Source organism: Anopheles ziemanni, chromosome 3 (genome assembly GCF_943734765.1).
Source record: "Anopheles ziemanni chromosome 3, idAnoZiCoDA_A2_x.2, whole genome shotgun sequence".
Lineage (NCBI taxonomy): Eukaryota > Metazoa > Arthropoda > Insecta > Diptera > Culicidae > Anopheles > Anopheles ziemanni.
The window spans coordinates 35,034,625-35,054,634 of NC_080706.1; the positions used below are offsets into that span (position 1 = coordinate 35,034,625).

General features: G+C 44.9%; 1 protein-coding gene across 1 annotated transcript; it reads right to left on the reverse strand.

Moving 5' to 3' along the window:
* Positions 1–869: 869 nt before the first annotated feature.
* Positions 870–19,693, reverse strand: LOC131287179 (uncharacterized). Its single transcript, XM_058316205.1, has 5 exons — positions 19,258–19,693; positions 8,343–8,575; positions 7,918–8,270; positions 7,465–7,635; positions 870–2,241 (listed from the first exon to the last, which is right to left on the reverse strand). The coding sequence occupies exons 1-5, from the start codon at positions 19,691–19,693 to the stop codon at positions 870–872; spliced, it is 2,565 nt and encodes an 854-aa protein (XP_058172188.1).
* Between the last annotated feature and the right edge of the window lie 317 nt (positions 19,694–20,010).

The window sequence follows — 20,010 nt, forward strand, 5'->3', positions numbered from 1 at the left end:
TGTGTAATCCGCGCAGTTAACTGTTTAGTTATTCACGTACATAGTCTGATACCAAATCAAAGCAAACACTGGTTGACATACGTTGGGGCAGGTTTGTAGTCACCGTGGATTTTAATTTCTATACAGATAGTACGAATTAAGTTATTTGTCCTTTCGAACGAAACAGCATCACAATAAGAAGCACGATCGAAACTTGCTGGAGATAACATTTTTGGGGAAACCGGAGAGCATATTCTGCAGAACAGAAGCTACGAACTATAGAAAACGTTTGTGTTGCCAGTACACGTAGCCTCGCAGGGAGTTTGGGATCGCAAGTTATACGAATCAGGTATGGGAGTATCAACTACATTTTGCTGGGTTGCGCTGGAAAAGTTAAAATTATCAATATTAACAGAAACCCGTTTACTTACTAATTGACCTTCAATTCAATGAAATCAATTCAATAATATTAACTGAAAGTATACACACCAGTTGACCATTCGATATGTTTGTTTTCAGAGACACTTTGCAACTCCCTATGATCAGAGTCATAGAACGCATTGTAAATCACCACGATCATAGGAAAACAAGAAGCGGAACCGATTGGACGTGGAAGGAATAGGAAAACCAAAACGTAAGTTTGCTGCCAAGAGAATATAAAACATTTATTACTAAGTAATACTACATACACCGTACACGCTACGAGTTTGGGACAAGGTAGGCCAGTTTCGCCAGGGTGTCGCATACCCACCGGCCGCTAGGTATCAAAAACTATGTGCGTTCGCGATCACGATTTCTCACCGAAACCTTCCGCTGGCGAGTGCGCGGTAGAGTACGTTGCTAGGAAACTAAAGCGGCTCGCTGTTGACGAGCCGCGAGACCACCGCGTACTAGCTGGTCGGCTGCCAGTGGCGCGCCTTGAGGCCGTAGCGGCAGAGCAGCACCTTCCGGAACGCGTCCCGGAACGCCTTGTTGAAGATGGTGTAGAAGATAGGGTTGACCAGGCTGCTGGCGTAGCCGAGCCAGGTGACGAACTCAAACACCCACTGATCGATATTGTCCTCGCACCGCTGGCACACGCTCGGGAGCAGGTTGAGCACGAAGAACGGTGCCCACAGGATGACGAAGGTGAAGAACACCACGCCCAGCACCTTGGTGGCCTTCTGCTCGAGCCGTATGATGCGTCCGTGGCGCGACGAGTTGCGCGAGATCATGCTCGAGTTGCGTGAGTGATGCGACCGGACGGCGCTGCCCGTCGTCGTCGTCGTCGTGGTTGCCGCCGCCGTTCCCGCCGGCGAGCCAGCCGCGCCCACACCGCCCGTCTGGTGCTGGATCAGGCACGGCGAGGAACTGTTCTTCTTGGGACTTCGTCCGCTGCGGAACACTCCAGCCTCGGCGCCGTGGCCGGACGAGCCACCCTCCAGGGTGGACTGACGCAGGTTGATCGAACGCCGCAAGGACACACTCGACGGGCTCGCTTTGGTGGGGGTGAGCAGCAGCGAGGTACGCGCCCCGCCGAAGCTGGAACCGCGCCGCTGATGGCGGCGTTGGTCCCAGGTCACAACCGAGATGCCCTTCGGGGCGCTGCCCTTCCGGCACGGGGAGGCCAGCGCTGAGGCGGGCAGCGTCGACAGACTGCTCGAGATGGAGCGCGTCTGCTGCGAGGTGACGTTCGAGCTGGACGAGATGGAGATCGTGCTGTAAACCAGGCTGTCACCGGGAGCCATGGCGCTGAAGTCGGAACTCGTCTTAACGATTTTGATTTCCGCCGGGCGCAGAAACTGTTGCCGGCTGGCTGCACCTTCGCCGAAGAACGGGCACTTGCACGGTGGGGGCAGCTTAAGCGTTTGGCCGTGACCGCCCGAGCCGGCGGGCACATGTGGGCCCGTCCCCACCGCTCCCTCGCTGCAAGATTCACTATTGCTGCGACTGCTGCTATCGTCATTTTCCGTGCGGTTTGTCTGCTGCTCGAAGTCGACGGTGGTTGGCTCAGGAGGACGCCGGTGGCCAGGCTCTCGTTCCCGCATGCCCGATAGTACATGCTCGATGAACTGCTCGTCCACCTCGATCTCATCCGCCTCCGAGGGTGGGATGGCGTGCGGCAGGCTCTTGAAGCGCTTCCGGACCAGTCGAACCGGCGGTGGCGTGCCCGAGTTTCGACGGTTGATCCAGGTGGAGGTGGAGCTGCGACGCTTCTTCACCAGCACCGGGGACCGCAGGGTCGCCATCGTCCCCACGGCACCCTTGTGGCCGGTTTTCTTTCTGGCGGAAAAGCGAGCATGCGGTAAGAGAAAGAAGAGAAAACAAATGACACATCATCTAACAGGAACTCCTCCATTGTGCGTCATCATATACATTAACGAGCAAACCCGTGAAGGTGCGTCCAGGCACGTTAAACATTACTTTTCCACCAAACCATTCCTCCCCACCGGCTGCTATCCACCCAATCCAGGGACGGAAACGGCGAGTTTATTACCGTCGGTGGTAGAAAAGTATCGCATCAATGGTCATTTATCGAATCATAAGAGACATATTAGTTCTCACGCGATGCAAGCCATTTACAAGAAATGTACATTTTCGCCTTGTGGTAAAGTAATCATCAGATTTTCCACATTTTCCCTGTGTCCAAGTGTTACATATTGGGCACTTATACGATAAGGTTTGTTTACTGCCGGTTTACGTAGCATTTCGAGAGTGTGTGGATGGGAACTCGTGTATCTGAAGCAGTAAACACTTCCCCAAACTGTGGTCCCGATGAAATCCTGATATGTTAAGTTTTGTTTGTTTGTTTGTTCCGTTTCAGAATTAAAGCAAACAAATATAGCATGCAGAACTTAAACATTGTATAAGTTCCATTTAAGTACGAAGCAGAAATCTGCATCGATTGTTTCATAATGTATTTGAGAGATGTTATAGATAAGGCTGGTGTATTTGACAATAATAATTGTTACCGGCAATAATAATTGTTCCGGCACACGAACTCCTAAAAGCTACAGATTTAAAAGGAAGTCCAAGAGTTTTTGACACACAAAAGCAACAAAATAATTATTTTTTATTGTGTTATTTGACGATTTGCTTTCGCTTCGAATATACATTTCCTGCTCTTTCCAATGGTTTCAGTAAAGTATTTGATTTCCCTTTAGCTATTGAGCATGTCAAACACAAATCATGTTGAATGAATCATAACAAAATTGTCATTGTAATGTATCTCCTGAAAATGCACGCTAGGCAGCTACACTCAATGGGAATCAAAAACTTACAATTGGTTTTCCCGGTGTGTAACAAACGCAAACAAAGCATTGAGTTGATTAAAAAGGCTCGCAATTGTCCTTCGAGATATTTGAACAATGTGTACTTTGTATACAGCAACGCTGATTACATTTTCGAAAGCACTTGCAGTGAAATTAACCTGTTTCATGAGATGGCTAATTAAAGTAACAGCCTCTCGAAGTACTGAAAGATGGCGTACACTGACGCCGAGTGGATCACCAGCTTTAAATTAGTACCAGTTTGAGTGTGGAGTCGCTCAAGTTGATTCGTCGAAGGCAATTCCATCCCATGATCGCAGTGCCGAACATGGTAGATTTGCTTTTCAGGCACACAAAATAGTGACACACAAAATACATCCCTCGAGAGCAGGCCATCAATATCCCCGTTCTATATTCTCCGCACCTCTGGTGTCTCGTCTTTCACCGAGAAAATGTCACCGATTCAATTTCAATGAGCTCGTTTTATCCCATCGCAGCGCAGGGGAAAGCGGTAGGAGGCGCTCGAAGCTCGAAACACAGGAAACACGAGGCAGCATTTCAGTAAGAAATGCGAATCAAATTGTCGGAATACGATAACCATCGTGTAGCTTTCGCGCGTCGTACTCACTTCCCGGCCTCGGCCGTCATTTCCGCTACCGCTGACGCTGACGAACGTCGGTGGACGATGACGAATCGGTAAGTGAAATAGCGAATTTGTCACGTTAGGGACGATATAATGAGGTTATTCGTTCTTGGGCGAAGCTTCACGAGCGCCCGCACGGCAAGCGAGAGACATTTCGATGGATCATGATCCGCCGTTTTTTTTCCCGGCGACAAGGAGAAAACAGTCCCCAAAGCGAACTCCCAGCGGGGTAGAACACGCAACAGCCCCCCTAAAGAAGTGAATCCCGGTATCTCGATGGGAAGATAAATGAAAAATGTTTCCATCGTATGTCAACGTATCCATCAAACTGGATATTTCTTCGGAATCAACGGCACAAACAGAGGAAAAAAATCCCAAATGGCTCGTCCCATACCGTTTGGCACGGTGAACATCGGGAAGCGTTTTCCCGGAACGTTTTCACCAGCGACGGGGCCAATCGAACGCATCGAAGTCAACCCTTTCGGTTGCCATACCCGCGTCCCGCACGCAGGATGTAATTTTTTATGACGGTATTAGAGCGGGCTTAGATGGCACGATGAATCGCACATCGTTTCCCATGGTAGCCGGGCGGGTCGGCGCATTTTCACGTCCATTCCGCTCCGGTGGCCAATCGACTCGCACACCATTGCCCACCAACAGCGTCCACATCCGGACGAAGCCGATGTCCTACCATGTAGGGATAAGTGATGACATACCTAAAAGATTGCTGAAATTTTGCTTCCCTCAGCATTAATCTTGTGTCATCAGTCAACCATCGGCGAGCGCACGATAAGACGCTTTGGCTCCGTTGGCCGCGGTGTGCCGGATTTTCTCGGTGCTTTTTTGTTCAAACGGAGCGTTATTCACTCGAGTGAACCAACGGGGGTGGAATGAAAAGGGCGTTGTTTGCAAAACGAACGAGAAGATGAAATAAAACAGAGATAAATCCTTCGTCTCCCATGGCTTCTCCTGCTGTCGGTGTTGTTGCCGCTGCTGCACACAACAGCATCTGTGTACAAAATCGGCACACAAAACCGTTGGTGGCAGCATTTATGTAATGTACCAACGGGGGCGAAAAAAAACATGGTATTTCACTCAACAACTTTTATGCTTTTTGTCCCATTGCTCCAAAAGTGTCATTTCGGAAGCTTTAAGCGTTTTAAAAAACGTACCCTCTCTTCAACGCAGGATAAATGTGCATGAAACAAAAAATAACAAACAAGGATATGACGTAAAAATAAGTCCAACTCAAACTGCACTACTGCTTACATTCGGAGTGGCTTGTTTGTCTCGTGATTCTTTCTCGATTCTCATGGACTAAAGTCGATGTTACACCATGCAGCGGCTGGCTCGTATTGTCACGTTCAGGTTCGAGCAAGGGCAAATGTAAGCAACCCGGAAAATGTCCCGTGGTGTCGTGTGGGTAATGTGAGCAAGATGTGCAACAGTGTTGCAGGGACGGTTTGTGCAATTGTGTTTTCTACCACCCGGGCTCGTTCAACGAGGTTCAACATACGGTTGGGAAAATATGTGATAACTTTCCCCCCCGCGTAGCATTCACTTGCAGAATCATAGATTTTGTCATATGCCACAGAAGAACGGGATGTCATCCCGTTTTGCCTGTCCATTGCCCGCAACTATATGTGTTGTTTGTGAAAGCAAATTTACGGTTTATTTAGTACCGCAGTGCCGTCATTCCTGTGTCGGTGGGCGCACGCTTTTAAACAGCACCTGGAGTAAATGAAACCTTTTCCATCTTTGCTTATCATTTGTGGTTTGCGAAAAAAAAACGGACATGGTATTTCCAACGAAGCGTTACTCTGCAACCCCTTTTTTGGCCACCGGCTGGCGGAGCTGGTGAAGTCAATTTTACAGCAGAACAATTTTGATGCGTCCCACTCGCAAAACCATCCGTCCGTGTAACGACGGTGTGAATCATATTAAAAGCTCGTTTGTGGCGTTGGGGTGCCAATCGGCGTGCGTATTCTGCTGGAAATGTGTGTTTCGAAGGTTTTCCAAACCCAACCCAATGTGTAGTGCCAAGCAGCAGAGCTGTTTGCCCGAATGCTTAAACTGAATCGCGCCAATCTCGTACCTGAATTTAATGCTTGTGCTGTTCTGTAAACCGGCTTCGAAAATTATGTTTCTCGAAATAATCCTAGCCCTCGCGGACGTGCATGATATGGAACGTGATTTTCTCAACAATCAGCCCTAGCGCACACGCTTGGCTACATTAGCGTACTGTTGTCTCCAATTTCAGCTACTGACGAATATGTTTTGAGCATTCATCCCACGTTTGGCGGTCGCCACAGAATGGCGTTTTGCGGGAAGCGCGGAAAACTATCTTCACGCTTACGGTCTGGTAAACTCTGGTGAAACAGGCCCCGCGTGTGTTTACATAATTTTTCAACCCCACATTCTACGAAATTTCTGGACAATTATGCAACAAGATGAAATGTGTAGCATCATAGTTTTCAAAAACAATTTGAAAACTGCATCATAGTTTTCAAAAACAATTTGAAAACTGCTGTGTGAATTAGTAAAGTTTCAAGTGCAAGGAAGGATTCTAGGAATATACCACGCCACATGTTAATGTGAATAGTTGTCTGCTACATATTTAAGCTTTTTTTTATGTATGGAGTTCTGTGCACACTTAAAACTCGACCAATATTGTACCGTGGCTTCTGAAACTTTTCACACATTATTTTTAAGTACTGCAGATGTTGTTGAAGGTTTGTTTGATCACTATTTTTTTTGATAAAATCATCTGAATTTTACAATTTAAACTCAGTTTTACTGACACAAACAAAACAAGCATGTAAACAAATGTCGGGGTCCGCGACAGCCGAGCGGTAGCGCCGGTTAGAAAATCGGCCCATGAGTGCCGGGGCTCACCACCTCGACGGCGTGGGTTCGAATCCCAACCGAGACCGGACCCTCCCCTGTACGAGAGGACTGACTATCCACGTACAACAGGGAAACAAGTCTCGTAAGCCCTTAACGGGCAGGCATGACCAAGAGGTCGTTACGCCAAGAAGAAGAAGAAACAAATGTCAAGGTGTATCCACCATAGTTACACTAAGGTTTATACATCACGGGAAAATTGATGAAATATCATGTTAAATATGTCGTTATTCTAACTATTAAATTCAAATGTATCTCTCAAGTATTATAGTTAAAACCATAATAATTTTCTCAATCCCTTCTTCACCGAGCATCGCCGGGTCGTCAAACTAGTTGAACATATTTGTGTTTATGTGGCACGACATCCCCCTAGTAGGAGTAATAGGGGGGGCTCTCTCCAAAGAGAGTTGCGGTGACCGAAAAACGATATATTATATCGATCGATGGACAGCCGTTCGTAATACTGGAGAGGGTGTCAACACTCGAGATTCGATCCCACACCTGCGGCGTGGTGTTTCCTCGCGCTACCGATGCGCCATGGGCACCTCCAAAGTCATTGAACATATACCACAACCATATTGAACATATACCAGATGTGATTAGTTGTTACACATATATCAACAGATAAACATCGGACAGTTGATGGTAACAATTAGGATAGTAGAGTGTGTAAATGCGCGTTTGACATACCTAAACGGTTCCTGTTCGTTCGCCGATGCGTCGGGTGCAGGCGGTGCTCCATTTGTCACCCGGTTGCGGTCACTATGCTGCGCCACTGATTCCAGACCCTGGGAAAGTTTCAGCATTTCTTCGCCAAACTTTTGCATGGCAGTCATCGTTATCGAGCTAGGTTCCGGAATGCTGGAAGGTGTCACCAGATACGTTAATAAGGCGAAACCACAGTGCAGCCAGGATAACAGTTTGAGTAACTGTTCCACTAAATACCAGAGGAACAAAAGAGAGAAAGGATCCTATTTTCCAAATGATGGTTCAATCGCTGTTGCATGATCGATTAATTAAGTTAGAACGAAATATGACATATTGAAGAACAAAACCTGCCCGCTGGATAGAATACCACACAATTTATAATACTGATTGAAACACATAGTAGAATGACACCACAAAGCTACCGCGAACACCTACCTGGACTCTAACAGCCACAGATCGTGATTGTCTAAGGTGGACAACTCCGTGTCGGTGGACGCCGCCGAATGCGCATGTTGGTTCTGGCCGGTCGGCAGGCTGAGCTTGATGATGCGTTTCCAGGTGTTCCGCCGGTCGAAGGCCGGTGCCTGGCCGAGCCAGCCGCTGGACCAGCCGCCACCGCTGCCCACGCCGCCCAGGTTCTCGCTCTGCTGCGCCAGCAGACGCACCGTTAGCGTGTAGGTGATCAGCATCACGCAGAGTGGTATGTAGAAGCAGACGATCGAGCCGACCAGCTTGTACACCGGATCCGGTATCTGGCAGGTTCCGTTCACCAGGACCGAGGCGTGGTTCTGCAAGCAAGCGAATTGCGTTACGCTCCCGTGGCCGTTCAGCCCCTCTGTAGCCCCGACCCCTTCGCTTACCTTCGAGTACATCAGGCTCAGCGGGAGACTCATCGCGATCGATAGCAGCCACACGAAGCTGATCTTCAGCACCACGCGCCGACGCGTCTTATTACGCCCGAACTTCATCGGGTAGCGGAGCGAAAGATACCGATCGACCGAGATGGTGCAGAGATGCATAATGCTCGCGGTACAAAACAGCACGTCCAGGCAGATCCACACGAGGCAGTACTCGGAGTCCAACGGAAAGCGTCCTTACCAAAGGAAGAAAACGAATGCAAAAGTTAAGCAATAAATGTTTTGAAAAAAATATCTGGATATATTATAAATAGCGGGTCATGAATCGTGTATCGTATTTGGCTAATCAATGTATCCAACCGAACCATTCTCTTATAACATTTTTTTTTTCTCAGCATCTTGAAGATTGGGTAGGCAAAAACACTGTAGAAAAGGTGAAAACAGTATTCAAAGTGTTTGACCACGAGTCACGAGTGCTGTTGATGGTATATTTGAAAACTTATGTTTTCAATTGAGTACTATCGTGTGTCTTTTGGAGCCGGAAACAAGATTTGTGGCATTTGTTGACGCCGTCTGTGAAATATGGCTTGAATGTTGTTAAGCTATTTTAGGTAAAGTTCAATAAGGCTGACGAACAAGGTTGTTCAAATGGCATTACTTTACTCGTAGTTTTATTATGAAATATAAAGCTTACTATTGAAATAGTAATGTGTGCCGTGAATCGTGCGACTCATTGATATGAATTTTGAATCCGAAATTTTATGTACAACCACGTAATAAAAACTGCCTAGTTTGCGTAGTAAAAACTTTCGTTCAACTGGTAAAAATGGAACAAGTTCTAGCGTTATTCATAACTCTTTGAGGAACCACAATTCTGGCGAAAATCGTGAATACCTTTATAAAGATCCAGATTCAATAATTCTATCGAAAGACAACAGTTACCCTACTTCCAACAGTCATTGATTTGCTGTTGATCAAAAATTTAAAATCAAATGAGAATAAGAAAAATAGTCAAAAAAAAATCAACTTTAAAATTCCTATACATTCCTATATATTCCAGTTTTAGCAAATGAAACAGGATCATTACTCAATCTCGTCTCTGTCGAATTGCGAGAAATTTCGGAATTCATTTTGGGCGAGGAGTAAAACTTGGATGGAAAACGAAAACATTGACTAAAGCGATCCCCGTGACGAATAAACATAATTGCACCTCATTTTGTCTCCCTAGAACACCATCATCTACCGGAAAGTGGTAATTTGCTCGTTAAATTATACGGAACCGCTTAACAAGAAAAGTTGTCCTTGGTAGCACCGATTGACCTGGCCCGGAAACATAGCATTCAGTATGTCTGAAATGTTTTCAAATCATGGTTTTCCATATTTTTCCAAAGTTCCAACCTCACCCGTGACCTCGGCCCGTTTAATGCAACGGCGAAGCGAAGGTGGGGCATTCCCAATGTTTGTCTAACTTTTAAGTAACTTTGCAGTAGTGGAACTGCAATCTGATCAGTAAGGGGAACATGTGGTTGCAGTTATTTTGCAACGTGCTGGTTTCGAGCACCCACTGAGCCTGTAGACCCCAGGACTATACAAATTACCCATTTTCCATCGCGACCCTGCCTCTCCGAACGCCAAAGAACCAAATTAGCAAACAATCGGTACGGTCGGTTTGTCAGAAGGATCACAATTTCCGCACAACGATCTTTGAAAATATAACGCTTGAGTTCGAAGGAAATTAATTAATTAGTTCCAGTTTCATTGTTTGGTCGGGCATTTCCCCATTTTTCCGTTGCCCCTTTTGGGCTCCGGTAGGGCATTGTTCAAACGCTGGAGATTGAAATGTGCTCTGCGGTGGGGCTCAATTTCCTGTTAACAAAATGAGCTCGTTGGCGATTTGCTGCTACAACTATTGAAAACGAGTTTACTAAGTGTCGATAATGAATGGTGCGCGTTGCAAACATTCGTAGGTGGAAATGAAACTCAAAGATATTTTTCATCCCATTGAGAAAAAATCGGGGAAAAGTTCGCCATTCGTACGCCATTTTAAAGAAGGGTAAGCGGTTATAAACTAACAGCTGCGTAAGTAATACGCAAATAGAAATGGATTCTGTTTTGATTTGGTATAAATATGGTATCTTTACGGAAATAATTTATAACTTAATATTATTTAATTTTAGCGGCAGAGGCTTTTCGTTCGGATTCTGTTAGATGAAATGAATAGAGCATGCAAAACTCAGCTCCAACAATACGGCAGATTTTTCCACAAAAAGCCGCAAGATGATTAATACCCTTTCAATATTTGTTATGTTACAATCGCTTTTTATTAAGTATTTTATGATGATTAATATGCAACAGATATGTAATGACGTATTTATAACCATTGAGCAACATCGGTGTTTGAGTCATTTGAAAAGTATTTGACTGCGTCCTGGTATAGCGCCACTTTCCCCTATATGGTTTTACACCAGCAACGAGATTAATATCAAGGCATTACACTGCCGCTATCGGGTTGCTCGGCTAGATTGAATGAAACCATAGCGGTGTTTTCAACGAGCAACGAGTTGAACCGAATACCCAACCAATCGACCAACCCACAATTTTATTCCCAGTACGGCAAATATAAAAATAAAAACTACCAACGTGGCATGTAAAAAAGGTGCAACACCTACGAAAATATATGTTCCTCCTTCCGGCAAACGTTACCGTTATCGACGGACGTAACGAAGGTGGGTGCACTCAATCATGGTTAGCACATTTATAATCCATCCAATGGCAAAAACCCTGGGAACCTCTGAACGTCGTACATTATGCGACTCGAGCACGTAGCCAAACGTAACCTTTGCACCCCGGGAGGGTTTTTTTTATACTGGCGTGTAGTCGAAAGGTAAATAAATCATGTTTATCTAAACATAACCATTCGACAATACAATCGTGCATTATTACCAACTTTTATGGCCCATTTCTCTTCTGGTAAACGTTTATGTAACACTTGTCGCTCTCAAATGAGTAGCATCAGTTGTAGTAGTCATTATATTCTCGTACAAATTAAAACATCAATCATTTCATAACACTAAGTTGGCCTATGTTTTAATTGAAAGTTAGTATTTTTATAGATTTATTAGAGCACATGTGTTTGGAATCACACCGCCACCTAACCGTAACATGCGACACAGTAATACGCTGGCACATTTACCAGGTTGACAAATCAATATAGTATATATTGCCAATAATTATTGACTAAAATCCAGTAAAATTTGCCCTTCATCGATTATGTATCAAATAGGCTGCGTTTGATTTTTTTCTTATCACAAGACTCTTAAATTGCATCGGAAAAGACAAACGCTTTGCGAGCGTGTGTCAAAAGTAGGAGAGTTTATTTTTTGATGATTACTCAATCAATTATTGTAAAACTGAGTCAAATTCAACATTTTTTGTCAGCTTAACCTAGTTCAACTATATTATTTTCATCGAGTTAGTACCCTGACGGCCTTAATCCCTCCTCGAGGACTAACTTATCGACCAAAGCTGTTTCTGCTTCGGTCATCAAACCATTAAATCCAACTATACCGTCAAGTGGCTCGATATAAATATTACGTTATATTTCCAGATTCTTAAAATGCTTCAACATACTGAATGGCTGCTTTCCTATCAAGTTTTGTTTTTTAATCTCAACCCGGCACTTTTTCATTTTTTATCATGGATGAACAGTGAATGATAAAAATTAAACATAAGTTTCAATGATATGTGTTAAGGCAAGTAAAAGTTTAGAAAAATATGTAAACATATACGAATTGTATTGGCTCTACTACGGCTCGATGAAAATAGTGTACGGTACTATATTAGACACCGTGTATGTCATTTGGGAGGACACTTTTTGAGGTAGACATTTCCCGGAACTAGAGGTTGACTTTTCCTGTAAGCTTTGACGCAATTGGGGGTCCTTCTCTCGGAATTTTCATGATGCTTTAATGATTTGCAAGCGAAATCTTCGATTATGAAGCAATGGAAGGAACGCTGTTTTTAAGCAGGTTGATTAGTTTATTCTTATACACATTTAAAAGCTGTTTCTTTCATCTCCAATAGTTCCCGACGCAAAATAGTTGTCACCCCAATCGCTTTAAATGCTTATTAATTATCCACAAACTTACATACCCATTCCATCCATGTCGTCAGGATCAAATCGTGTACGGGCCATTAAACCATTATTTGTCCACACCATTATCTCTATTCTTCTCCTCATTCATAACATAATTGATTGATTGGAACCCTGGGGCGAGGAAGCTTTAATGATTCATTTTTCCACCAGCACCGACATATTATCCTTTCCAACGATCACATGAAGTTGTATAATTTATGCACTATCCCTCCCACTGGCCCGATAATGCAATCTCATTTGGGATCGTGAAAATATAATTCAATCGGCGCTATCAAATTGTTTCATCAAGTGCTAGCGTGTTGCTCGCGCTAGTAGATGAAACTCCCGGCCAAGTGCCCGGATGCTAAACGTTCACCTTTCGCTATAAGAACCGATAAGAAGGAGAGATCGACCGGAATTGGATCCGCACCTCGACGGGGTGGGTGGGTGGGTCGCGGAAGCGCGCGTTTCCCCGGTAATGAAGTTATCACTTCGTGATTGAAAATCCTTCACGCCTGCTCGCCCGGAAGAAAAGAACGCCCCTAAGCATGGGATAGGGGCCGGGTGGGCGACTAATGGTGGACAGGGGACTGGCAGGCGTGTGATGTTGCTATTATTTTCTCAGCACGGCACGGCACCATCATTAATTAAACTGGAGCGATGCGAAAACAATTGCTCGTGTAAATGGTTCGCAGCTTTCGAAAGCAGCCCGCAGGAAAACTATCAATGAACATCGTAACTGGAGGCCCGGCGTTGTGGCCTGGCTTTCTTTTTTCGCGGGAAATTCGAACAGCCAGGCGCGAACTAGACACTGGGTGTGTGTGTGTGTGTTTATGTTCGAAAGTTGTGTCTGTGTGTATGTTTGATTAAAGGTTCGCTTCCGGGCACGAGTTTCCGGGCCGCTTGGCTGCTGTTGGAGCGAAATGTAAAGTGAAATCATTTTTCATTCACTCGCTCTTCACAAACTTCCTTCCGGGGGTGAGCTTTCTGAGGTAGGTCAAAGCAGTAGTCAAGCGAGGTTATGGAGAGGGGGGAATCGGGCGAAACGAGAGTGGTGCAAAAATAACACCCGACGGCCGGATGATTCGCCGGAATGTTGGACGGTGCGGTGCGATAAACAACGCCAACACAACCGACAGCAAGCGCAAGATTTGTGTGCTTCGTGTCAGTCAGCGTTTGACAGATTTTTGCCTGCCAGCGATCCGGCGCTGCTGCGGTCTCGGGCCTCGCTGGCTGGGTGTTGTTTGGCCGTGATTCCACCGCGTAGGTAGTCACTTCGTTTGATGCCAATGCTCTGTGCGATTGTTTCTGTCGGCACTTCCTTCCTGCGGCTTATGCGACACGCGCTCGCCTCTCAGTGCGGGCCTCTTGGTTGAGGTTCCGATTTGACTCAGCCTCGTGGAGGCACACATGCCGGGACACTCACGGGGGAAGCGAGGAAACGCTCACCGATCCGCAGGACGAGCTTCGAGAGCCTTCAGGCCGCCAGGCGACAGGCTGGAACCGATGTATAAATATTTCATGATTCGAATTTACATAATATTATTCGTAATGCTTCGCCCTCACACGATGACCTCGTGTCCTTCGCAATCCCGTAACGAGAGGACGGGATGTCTGACAAAGCAGGCAGGCAGGCAAGCAGCCGAAAGGACTTCACTTCGTCCGCACCGCCCGGGCGACAAAGTGTGTATAGATTTTAAACAACATACTGAAAATTGCTTAAAACCATTCGACGGCATGTGACATTCAGTTCTTCCCATGCGTTCCATGCCAAACGGTGGCCAAACCATCGTCTGCTAAAATGGTTTACGTATCGGGGTTTCTTCAATCGCATCATTTGCCCCCACAAGACTTCCATTATCAACCTTTCACATCAGGCTAAAGTTGTCTTGCAATGATTGACACTGTTTGTCGATTGTTTAGCTTTTGTTTTTAAATCCTCATTCATTCCCTTTACCGTTGCACTTCCGAATGCAATCCAATTCACTGAAGGCCAAAGTTTGCCTCTAAATGGAAATTCTTTTCATGCCCGCGAATGTTAGCCTTGGGTGGGGCCATTTTCTCCAATTTCTCCGGTTGGCTGTAGAGCTTTTCAATTAACTTAGTTTTATTCATACCTTAAGGCGCCTGGTCGGGAAAGCAAAAACCTGTGTAATACCGACGTGGCTTGTTGGCCATGATTTCCTTTGGGGTAACAGGACAATTTTGAAAGTGCGGATATTTTTGTTCCTATTACTTTTGACAAGCTCTTGATTCCGGAGTGCTTTATTTGCTCCTTGATTGTAATTTTCCTCTAAATCCTCCTCTTATAGAGATGTTCTAGATTTTTCTATAAATTATTCAAGAGTTGATTGTAATTTTTTACTAAGTTTTCAAAAGGTACTCAAATATTGAAGGGTAGAATCAATAAGAGAAAACCGAATTTTTGGGCTGTTTCGTCTTTGTTTATATCACTGTATATATGTTTAAGAGAAGATGCAAAAACGGGTTTTCTGAAGGTTTTCCATGAACCATACCATCAATCATTACTATACAACTAACAGAAACTGAAATGTAAAATCTTACGGAATTCAACGTGTTTGGAAGAAAACAAATTTTATTGAAAACACGATCACAACCGATAAAGGATGTTAAGTGGATCTTTTTTGGTTAGCCAGTTATAAAAACTAAACTATACTTAAATCTGGAATCTGGCGGAAATCAATAAGGAAGAAAATGCATCATTTGAAGGAATTTTTGCACAATGCCACTTGAACAATAGTACATTTTTAATTGCTTTGCCGACAAAAAGAAACATCAAATAATTTCTTAAAATTGTGTTGTTGCTTTACACGTATTCTCTATGCGAATGTAGAAAGGTACAAATTACCTCATTTAAAGAGCGTAAACCATCAGGTAAAAATATTACACAACAATAGACATCCGGTTCAGCTGATGATATATTATTATTTTTAAGTTTATTATGCTAGCTTTATTTTTAACAAAAGTACTTGAGTATAAGCGTATCGTTGCCACAATACGACATCAAAAAGGTTTCTCTGCAATATTTGGTTCAAAAACAACACATAAAGAATGCTTCCATTTTTATTGTATATCCTATTGCTTTTCACATCAGTACATCTTTTCAACTGGACGGTAAATGCTTTTCCTGGTCAAGCGCGAGGATTTTTTTTATTCCGAACCCAGACTACGAATTGACAAAACATTCAAACCATAATGTAAAACTATCTGAATGAAACTCTTATTACAATGATGTCCGTATATGTTCAGCGTTTAAAGTATTGTTTATCATGTCTTTAAATTTTCCAAACTATCAAGATTATTGTAATGTCGACGGTGCGAAAACCAAACCAGCTATTGCCAGAATGAGCGTTGGCCAAAAGGAGCTCTTTGCGGTGATGAAAATCGTTCCATGAGCATCACACGCCAACGCACGCCGCTGTTGACCTTTGCGTCCTATGAAAACATATTACAGAATCCTCTGCCAGTTTCTTTCGCCGGCAAACAGCGGCACCAGCGCCCGGAGAAAAAGGTCACCGTTAATAAGACCAGCCCCTCGGGAGCGTTTCCCTCGTTTCGGCCGGGGGAATGATTGAAAATGTGTGTTTTAATCGCCACTTCACAGTTACATCGTTGCTGAGCGATCTTTGCATGTGGGAAAGGTTTTTCTCGCGCCGTTACCTTTTTTATTCCGATTTGGAAAATGGGCGCGAATACATTAGCGTGGGCCAGGGCCGGCTGGTGTGACGGAGGAAAAGTTACATTTTCCCATTAGCGCGTGTGTTGGACGTGTCGTACGGAGGAAGTGCTTGGCGATTTTTGTCGGCCAGCGTTTTGCCTTCTTTCCCACCACTTCTCACCCACATAGGGGAGGGTCTGGGAGGGATCTCAGACTGACCGGGAAAATTGCTGCCATATCACATCAACCGGCGACTGCATTCCCGCGGGGCATTCGCCATGGGAACCGTGCAGAAATCAACCCGATGGGAAAGTTTCGTATTCCGCTCCAGTGCCGGCACCGGCCCCCGGAGCACCGGAAAAAACTTCTGCCGGCCCACTTGTGACTAGCAATTCGCACAAGTTGACCGCCGGTCGCGTATGGCGACGCAGCGGGCCGGGTGAACCTAAAATAAAGCAAACAGAACCGAAAGACCCACTTCACCGACGAACGACAACCCAATTAGGGGCCAGCTTGTCGGGTCGGGGGAAGCGTTGCCGGGGAACGGGGGAGTAAACTGATGATGCCCAAAAAGTATCGGAGAAACATTTCCCTCCGGCTGCCGGTGTCCTGCCGTCAGCCAAATTCTACTCCCTTCGGGGCCGCTCGTTCCACACATCTAACGTTTCTCGTGCATTCGATTACGTTCGATTGATTGAGCGATCGATTTTCTGTAGTTTATTCAGTTGTTTTCCAACGGCTCCTCAATGGTATTGTCCTTGCTCGTCTCTGTTTTCCATGCATGCTTACAAATCGTCGACATGCTCGAGTGGACGTCACATTTTCCGGTCACAACATGAGCCCCGGCCGCTCGACGGAGCCGACCGATGGAGTGAAATAACATGATTATTTTACTCCAATCAGCGCACCGGTGACCGCAACAAGCTTCGTTCGGTGTTCGATGCTCGACACGGTCGGGCGGACGAACGGAAATGCGACGGAACGTTCAGCGTTGGCTTTGAAGCATGCCGGGAAAATGGCACACCACCGGCCACCGGGCCCGGCAGGCGTAGGGAAAGCCCCAGGCCGACGTTGTGATGGTTACTCTATCCGTTGCTCTTCCAACTGCTCCAGTTGAGCCAATTATAGCACACAAACATATACACAGCCACACATACGCATAAACACTAGCAAAATGGCTCCGGACGCTAGGCGAAATGCATCTTACGAACGATAAACACAACACAACACATTCGACATGATGAAAGAGCATAAATCAATGGTCTATCACCCAACTTGTGGAAAAGCCCAATGCAACACTATGTGCCAGCGCTGCTTGTGGAACAAATGGAGCGACAAAAGCAATTTCTAATGTACTGCACCGGTGAAAGGTAAAATATTGAAAAAACGAACGCATTGGGAGTTGAAAACAAAAATAAATCTAACAAAGTGTTACTTACGCCTAAGATGGTAGAAGAATTTTCATGATCGACTTTTACGTACATCCTTATTTACCAACGGGATCGGGATGGGATTTATTCGGGATCTAGATTGAAAACCTTTCCATGTGTTTATCTTAGTTTTTGCTTCGAAAAGCATTGAAACGCATTGTTATTGTGTTAATTGACATGCTCTTAATTTAACCTTGATAAAATTCAATCTTGAAATTTAGATTGTATCGTGCGACATAAAATTTACCTTTCACAAATAATCATTGTTTGATTATCCAATTCAATATTCAATAAAATAGTTCATACCAGTTATTCAATACTCATCATCTCAATCATGAATTGATCAACAAAATGCATTTGAAAGATAAATTTAATTTATTTCATTTCATGGAAATCTGGAAAACAGTAATTTTATTCAAGTTAGACTATTCTATATACTCCATTCTAACGTATGCATTAAAAAATAGACAAATTTTAATGACTTGACATGCAAAAACGGAAAACGCTAGCAACTTTCTGTTAACAGCAAAATAGAGGGTAGCATTTCTTTTAAATTTAGAACAAGTTTGACAACTGTACCATTTGAATTGAATCCGTCGTGGTCAAAACATTAAACTAACTACGTTTTATCATGTGTTAAAACATCCAGCTTTATCGCGGACCACGTGACCAAAGATTATTTAAAGCCACATGGCAACAAGTGATAAAAATCCTCGTACTTTATATTGCTTTTGAAGTTTGTTACAGTATATTTAAAATGTGTTTGGGTCCCTTAACTCCCATAGAACGCCATATCGTTCGGCAAAGAGCATCGGAGGAGTTGAACGGGTCAAATATAATTGAAATACCCCACACTGATAACCCTTCTTAAGACTATCAACAACAACCAATCGAAAAAACATTTACTTATTATTATTAAGGTAGGACTTATTCCAACATTTTAAAGTCTAAGCATTAAATGGAGTAGCATTTGGTCGTTAATGCGACACTAAAACTTAGAAGCATCCTTAATTGACCGGTTTTGTCGACAAAGGCTAAAGTTTTGGCCAAGAACCATAAGACCGGCTTACTGGCCATCGGAATATTTTTGAAAGTATTAAAAAGTATTTAACTGTACAATAAAATTTATTTCATTCAATTTGGTTTTGGTTAACTTTTTTCTTATCATCGATGAAAATTTGTCTATTTTTTAAATGCAAACGTGAGTATTTGTCGATAAGTAAAAGCTCATGGGATTATGTAGAATTGGCGATACAGTGTCGACGTCATTTGCATTAATATTTTATCGCTTAAAACATGCTTTAACATTTCATGTGCAATAACATTTTATCTACGTCATTTGCATCCAAAGTTTTCCCCTTCAAACAGTTTTGCTGGGCTCAAAAGTGAGGTTTTCTGCATAATATTATTTTGCCACTTTTCACTAAAATCACCCTGCTTCTTGAATAATGCAACTTACGGTGCACAAAATTGTTGGAATATTTGAAATTGTACGTTCCACAGTGATAAGATTGTTGTAGAATCTGGCACGCTCCCCATAGTGCGGGCTCCACCAACCGAGAGGGTTTCTCGGAAGCGCAAGCGAGGCTACTTGGCGGAAAGCTGGCGGATAGTGAAATGCTGGTCACCGGACAAACAGCCAAGAAACGGATCCTTTGGACGATATTGGCTTACCTTTGACTAGCGTCAGAATGCCGAGTGGCATCACGGACAGGGCGACCATCAGGTCAGTGATGGCGAGCGACATCAGGAAGTAATTGGTGACGTTCTGCAGCCGGCGTTCCCAGACGATGGCCAGGCAGACGAGGATGTTGCCGGCGGCCGTCCCAAACACGAGTATGATCGCCAGCAGGGCCCAGTAATTGTGCAGGACAAGCCGCGCGTCCCCATCCACGTCGCTGTTCGTCGGGTCCTCGCGCCGGTCCTCCTCGCTCGGGTCGACGCTGACGGAGAAGTTGAGCCGCTGCATGTACCCCACGTAAGCGCCGGTCGTTACCGAACCGGCCGGCTCCGGGAACGGTGCCGGCGGCAGCCGGGCGAAGTGCACCGCAGGCCGAATCGTTGGCCACAGCCACACCTCGACCGGATCATCGTAGAGCGCGCGGCCCATGGCCGTCCGGAGGCGACGTTCGATGGATCGAAAATCGGTACCACTACCACCACCAGCTAGCTTCCCCGGTGGTATGAGGACGTTTGTCGATGCACCTCCCCGTTGGCACTGATTTTTATTCTGTTACTGCCGCTGCGTTAGCTCGAGCCACACTAACGAAGATACCAACTGTTGATTGATGCACTTCTAGGAACGGGTCGTTCCGCACGAGTCGGTGCGGCTCGAGGCTTGGCGTGCCATCCTGCAAGCAAACAGCAGAAAGAAAACACACATTTTGATCATACCCACAATGGTTATGTAGTTCACTGTCGCACGTT

Coding starts and splice junctions, on each gene's coding strand:
- LOC131287179 (XM_058316205.1), bottom strand. CDS start 19,693: ATGGGCCGCGCGCTCTACGATGATCCGGTCGAGGTGTGGCTGTGGCCA. Junction 8,576..19,257: donor CATTCTGACGCTAGTCAAAG/GTAAGCCAATAT, acceptor TCCTTTGGTAAG/GACGCTTTCCGTTGGACTCC. Junction 8,271..8,342: donor TGAGCCTGATGTACTCGAAG/GTAAGCGAAGGG, acceptor GCTTGCTTGCAG/AACCACGCCTCGGTCCTGGT.